At 58.9% G+C, this 6,320-nt stretch overlaps 3 protein-coding genes across 3 annotated transcripts; 2 read left to right on the forward strand and 1 right to left on the reverse strand.

Annotated features, from left to right (window-relative positions):
* Positions 1-151: 151 nt before the first annotated feature.
* On the forward strand, positions 152-2,474 carry N657DRAFT_676040 (HCP-like protein; the record flags this gene model as incomplete). The annotated part of the gene is made up of 2 exons (XM_062795865.1): positions 152-2,135; positions 2,221-2,474. The coding sequence occupies 2 exons, from the start codon at positions 152-154 to the stop codon at positions 2,472-2,474; spliced, it is 2,238 nt and encodes a 745-aa protein (XP_062651995.1).
* Positions 2,475-2,681: 207 nt separating this feature from the next.
* Positions 2,682-3,431, forward strand: N657DRAFT_638650 (uncharacterized protein). The gene has a single exon (XM_062791636.1). It carries the CDS (start codon positions 2,882-2,884, stop codon positions 3,104-3,106), a length of 225 nt encoding a protein of 74 aa, XP_062651996.1. The 5' UTR covers positions 2,682-2,881; the 3' UTR covers positions 3,107-3,431.
* A 12-nt stretch (positions 3,432-3,443) lies between these two features.
* Positions 3,444-5,694, reverse strand: N657DRAFT_8694 (uncharacterized protein). The gene is made up of 4 exons (XM_062797567.1): positions 5,398-5,694; positions 5,015-5,326; positions 4,882-4,953; positions 3,444-4,822 (listed from the first exon to the last, which is right to left on the reverse strand). Exons 1-4 carry the CDS (start codon positions 5,402-5,404, stop codon positions 3,663-3,665), a joined length of 1,551 nt encoding a protein of 516 aa, XP_062651997.1. The 5' UTR covers positions 5,405-5,694; the 3' UTR covers positions 3,444-3,662.
* Positions 5,695-6,320: the final 626 nt, after the last annotated feature.

Below are 6,320 nucleotides of genomic sequence, written 5' to 3' on the forward strand. Positions count from 1 at the left end.
AAAGTCCAAGCGTTGCACAGTTAACAGCAAAAACATACGCTACCTACGCTCACCTCTTTTCCCTTCACCGACACTCCCCTACATTGGTCCAGGTACACAGCGAAACATCAGCTCTTTTCTCGGGCGAACGCCGTTCACTTGACCGCCCACAATGGCGGCCGTCGGCTCTCCACCATCCTCCGCCCCGACTTCGCCCAACAGCCCACGTCGGAAACCCGTTCCTCCTCTCCACAACCTGTCGCCCATCGACCGCTATGACTGGGGGGAGAACGTGAAACCGCTGCCTGCCGGGCCGCTGGCCTCGTCGCCAAGGTTACGGCAGTCTCCCGTATCACCCGTCAAGGTCAACTTCCAACCCGAAGACTGGGCCCGCCCATCCACCGGCAACATCGAGACGCACCTCCCGCCCGGACAGCCCGTCCCTCCCGCCGTCCTCGACCGAGCGCTTCCGAAGACGCCCGACGCTCCAACGTCCCCGCCGCATACGCCTCTATACCAACCCAAGCACGGCTATGAACAAAATGCAGACTTGTCGCTAGCCTCCAAGCGCACCGAAATATCAGCCCCGCACCAGGCTGCCAGCATATTGAGCTCGGAACTTGACGAGCTGAGTGTCAGCGACCAGCCCGGAAGAAAAGCAGAGAACCGGAACAGCAGGGAATCGGATGCCACTGGCAGCGTTTCGCGGCAGCAGACGTCAGCCGAATCGTCAGCCACCACGAGTGCCAGTTCTGTCTCTGGAATTCTCGATGTCTCGGACAACCCAGACAATTCGGCCGATGCATCCACCGAGAGCTCCGTCATGGACGACCCCGCCGTCCAGCCCGAACCTGTGCCTCAGCTGGAGTACCATCACTCGGCATTCCTCCCGCGTCCCGCGAGCATGGCCATGGCGCAAGATCCGAAAGCCCAGTCAAACCCGAACCTCGCCGAGGCTGCAGGCATCAATCGCCACCTCACGCCGACCACGAACTACATCAGGAGGACCTCGCTGCAGCGGCCCCAGTCGGCCTACTCGGCGTTCTCTGACTCTGGGCCCCGCGGGCGCTCGCCTGGTGTCTTGGGCGGCTCGCAGCTTCGGGCACACTCAAAATCTCCCGAGACCCGGCCGGCTTCGTTTGCCGACCTGCTCAACGTGCCATATCCGCAGCCGGCGCCAGCTCCCATCACGTTTGACAATTCACAGCTGCGGTCCGCCGTCGGCAACAATGCGTCTCTGCTCAGCACCGAGAAGACGCTGGAGATGTACCGGCAAAACGTGAAGAAGACAAACGACTTTTCCATACTGTACTCTTTCGCAGTCTTTCTCATCGCCACCGCCCAGGAGCAAGGTCTCGACACTCGAGATTCCAAGAGGACAAAGAGCCCCAAGGCCTCCTCGGGAGAGGGCTCTCCGTCGTCTGTCCACGATCTTGTTCGGGAAGCTCGCGCCATCTTGCAGAAGCTTTCCAACAACGGCTACCCGTTTGCGCAATACTACCTTGCTGATGGCTACGCCTCGGGCTTGTTCAGCAAGGGCAAGGAGGACTATAATTCGGCGTTTCCGCTTTTCGTCCTTGCCGCCAAGCACGGACACGCAGAGTCGGCGTACCGCACCGCGCTGTGCTACGAATTCGGCTGGGGATGTCGCAAAGATCCTGCCAAGGCCGTGCAGTTCCTGCGCACCGCCGCTTCCAAGAGGCACCCGGGCGCCATGACGAGGCTGGGAAAGGCGTGCCTCTCGGGCGACCTTGGCGAGAAGCGGTACCGGGAAGGCATCAAGTGGCTCAAGTTAGCCGCCGAAGCCGCTGACACCATCTACAATGCGGCGCCCTACCACCTCGGGTGCCTGTACGAAACGGGATACGGTGACGACATATTCCGGGACGAGAGCTACGCCGCCGAGCTTTTCACGCAGGCTGCCGAACTGGGCCATCCCGAGGCCAATTTCAGAATGGGCGACGCGTATGAGCACGGCAAGCTCAACTGTCCGAGGGACCCGGTCCTGAGCGTGCACTTCTACACCGGCGCTGCCGAGCGCGGTCATGCGGCGGCCATGATGGGTCTCTGTGCTTGGTATATGGTCGGCGCAGAGCCCGTATTGGAGAAAGACGAAGAGGAAGCATACGAATGGGCAAGGAGGTCAGCTGATCTTGGTAGGTTCTTTCCTTCTTTGTACTCGGCAAATAGCCTAAACTTCGAACATTGAGACGCTGACCAATGGTTTTCCCCACGCATCAGGTTACGTCAAAGCACAATACGCTGTTGGATACTTCACCGAGATGGGCATAGGGTGCCGTCGGGATATACTTGAAGCGAATGTGTGGTATGTCAAGGCTGCCGACGCCGGCGACGATCGCGCGAAACAGCGGCTTGCCGCCATCCGCGCTGCCATTAGCGGTGGCACGCCGATGGACGTTGGCCCCCCTCGGAATGCTAAGGTCAGGAAGAGCGGCGACGGCGACACCGATTCCAAGGAGTGCATAGTAATGTGAGGGCGGACCTGTTGGGGGCCCCGGGGGGGGGGCGGTGTGTGTGCAAAATCTCCGAGTACAAAGATTCTGATGTTCTGGCATGGCGAAAGACATGACGGTTTTTGGGTTTGGGTAATGGTTTAATACGACATCATCACACGCCTGTTGTCCCATTGTCCCACAGTTCAGAGTATGCCCCCCGCGAGGGGGGGGGGGGGGGGGCGGGGGCGGCATTGGGTCCACTGAATGGCAGGCTGGGGACGACAGCTTCTAATGATCACGGCGGCAGTATGTGGTTTTTCCCTTTCTCTTCCCTCCCGACAAGCGAGAGAGTTTTGGATAGCGGACGGCAAGCAACCGACTCCGGGCTGCCCCAGCTGTCGATTTCACGTCCTGTTGGCTTCGGTTCCCTTGTCGAAAAAGGCAACATGTGTTCGCTCCGCCACAGTTTCCTTTTCATCTGCTTTCCTGTTTCCCTCGGTTCGTCCTTTGTTCGGACAGACTCCTCTGCATCGGGGCATATTCGGAGTGAGGATAACGGCGCGAGAAGGGAAGTTCAGGGCATGCCCTCCTGCGTTGCCTTTGATGCCGCTCAAACGACACTCCCTTTGGTATTCTTCCGCTGGCGTTGGGCGCGTTCAAGTTCTGCTTGAATCTTTTCAAAGTAGCTATCGGGCAAAGGTACGGTCAGTTGGGTGGTGGAGGAGGAGGACGAGCCCTGTGCATATCAAAGGGGAGAGTCATAATTATTGGGGTGCCATTGTCACATAGTTGCTCGGGCCTGAGCGACCTGGGCTTCGGCAAAGTCAAACTCTCGTGACTTCCCCTGGGGGAGGTGTGCCGGGTTGTCAGCGAGCGGCAGCAAGGGCGACGAAGTTGGCAGCAGGCTCCGGTATATAGTTTTGACACAGCGATAAAAACGTATAATAAGTCTTTGAGGGGACAGGGCTAGCGCTTCGAGTGAGAAACGAAAGAAGTGTGTGAAAACACCCCGCGATGATGCGATGCTCAATGAAAACGCGCCCGACAAGTAGCCACCAAGCCACTCCAACGCCACGCCCATCATATCTATGTATGCGCATCATGTCTAAGGTAGTAGTCCAGGATACTCCATCGATTCAAACGAAAACCATCCAACAGCATTGATTGACACCCCATTCCCCACCCCTCAAACGCCCCTACTCCATCGCCAAGATGACCTGCAGCACACTACAGTTGCCTCAACTTCCTGGTCGACCAAGCCGCCACCAAGGAACTCAGCGCACCAAGGAACATGCACACGGCGATGGCGTTGGGTCCGGTGGTGTCGCTATGCTCGCTGGGGTGCGCCTCGGTCGCCAGCTCGGGGCTCTTGCCCGGCTCAAGCACGGCAAACACCACACCGCTCATGACGGTGCTGAGGAACTGCGGGATCGTGACGTAAATGTTGAGGATGCCAAAGTAGATGCCGCTCAGCTCGCCCGTCGAGCCGTGGCCGCCGGATTCGAGGAGCGAGGAGGCCTGAAGGCCGTGCTCGACGTGGAGCATCTCGATGCCTGCGTCGTTGGAGAGGCGGCGGTGGGGGACTGTGGTGGGAGTGGCCGGGTTGGAGGAGAAGGAGGAGGAAGAGCCGTCCAGCTTGTTGACCTCGATGCCGAGGAATGTAACGGGCGCCCATTGCGAGACGCACCAGGGGATGCCGCACAGCGCGACGATTGCCGTGGCGAAGCGGAAGGAGGTGGCGAAGGGGGTGAAGAGCATGGCGATGGCGAACACGACGCTGCTGGCAATCCAGGCAGTCAGCAGATCGGGCTTCACCTTGTTGAACGCCTCTATTAGGGGTGCGATGCTGGCGGGCGGGCGGGCGGTGAAGTTCTCTTCCTCGGGTGCTTGGATCAGGGCCGGGAGGATCCAGGCGCTGACGAAAGACACGGTCGAGTAAACGGTCAGGGCCATGCTTCCGATGCGACCCATGTCACCCAGAGCATCGTGCGAGTCGTCACCGGCCTTGGGCGAGAGATCGTAGCGGAAGTAGGTCTCGCCAACCCAGGTGCTGCTGTAGATGATGAAGGGGAACCAGCCGATCCAGGACCAGAACACAGCGTTGCAGATGCCGCGGATGCGGGGAGGGAGTGTGAGCAGCGTCGACCAGATCTGGCGGACGACCTTGAAGCGACCCTGGGCCCGCCGAGGGTCGTGTCGCACTGAGATGAGCACTCGCTCCGTGACGGCCCAGCAGGTGATGGCCGAGGTGAGCAACATGCCGAGAGCAGCGATGACGGTGAGCTGCTTGAACTGGCTGTCGCCGAGTCTTGGGCCAAAGAGCTGCACAAGATCAAGGGCGCCCATGGCGTAGCCGATGATGTGTCCGAGCGAATTCATACGGCTGGCTGTGGGTAGAGTCAGGACCACGTAGCATGCTGTCGCATGAAGTACAATGAAAACTTACACCAGGCAGCTCCTGTCTGCTGCTTCTGGATGGGCAGCGTGTCTACAACCAAGCTTCTCGCGCAGGACATGACTAGCAGTTTGCGCATTAGTGGGCTTCCAAGACGGTTCGAACTGGGCATATGGGGCCTCACCTGCGTTGATGGAAAAATCTACGCTGTAGAGGGACAGAACGGCGAGCATTATTGTCAACGCCCTGACCGTCTGCGGATCCGACACAAGGGAACCAACAATCTCCTTCGTGAAGCCCAGGGCTAGCAGACTGCAGGCGACGATGAGAGACCCGATGGCAATGACGGGCCGCCGCCTGCCCCATTTGGATGTCGACTCATCAGCGATGGCTCCTATTATGGGCTGCACAATCAAGCCCGATACTGGGCCGGCAACCCAGACGAGGGACGTCTGTCCTTTTGTCAGTCCGAGGGACAGAAGATATGGTGTGCAGTCTGCATGTCCAAGGTTAGCCGGGCGGCCACATATATGATGGTTGCGGAGAGGGGAAAAGGGGGCAGCATACATGTCATCTCGACACCCCAGGTGAAGCTGGAAACAGCAAGTCAGCAACCGGCATGCCTCTTCCCGGCGCACAACGCATGTGATGTACGGACGTAATACCAATGGAGACGCAGGTCAGCAGAACCATGCGCACCGTCTCGGAGCTACCCTCGACCCTCGGATGGCCCGCCCATGTCGACATGGCTACGCTATCGTCGTCGTCGTCGTCGTCGTCAAATGGCCTTTCGTAGGCAACGAAAACGTGGCCGACCCTGATCTCAGGATGCCGATCGATCAAACTGTTGCTGCTGTCCCGGCTCTCCAAACACCTGCGAGTATCCTCGAATCGCACCGTTGTTGGCGAGTTCCGGATCCGACTTCCAGACGTCGTCCGGGTCTCGGAATCCGCCAGCCAACTACTTACCCCGGTTGGGCAACGGGCAGTGAGGCTCGGAGCTCGTGTACTGGAATGCGATCTGGCGCTTGGATCGTCTGCCATGAAAATGGTGTCAGCACGCCTACCGTTGGAGCTATTGGCCATATGGAGGTCGAATCCATGTTCCACAACCGAAAGCTTGAACCCTTACTATATCATGGCATCTGCGGTAGCACCTGCTCCGATAAGAGCATGGCACAGAGTTTGGGCACACCGCGCAACCGAAGACGGTGTGGCTTTCCCGGCGGACTACCAAGCAGGTTCCCCGTGCACTGTGTTGTCGCCTGTCTCGAGTTGGTCTGGACACGATTCGAAACTGGCGGTGCAACAGGTCGCTAAACCGTTGTGTACTTGTACTTGTACAGTCCCAATACAACGAGCGACGACAACTCTGAGCAAAGAGGGCAGCGAGCGAGTGTGAGAAGCTGGAATACGGCAGATGGAAGGATTGACGGCGGCCGAGATGCGCACACCTGCTATTTTTTTAGTCGACTATCGTGTTCACCACA

Source organism: Parathielavia appendiculata (assembly GCF_033297405.1).
Source record: "Parathielavia appendiculata strain CBS 731.68 unplaced genomic scaffold N657scaffold_1, whole genome shotgun sequence".
Taxonomy (NCBI): domain Eukaryota; kingdom Fungi; phylum Ascomycota; class Sordariomycetes; order Sordariales; family Chaetomiaceae; genus Parathielavia; species Parathielavia appendiculata.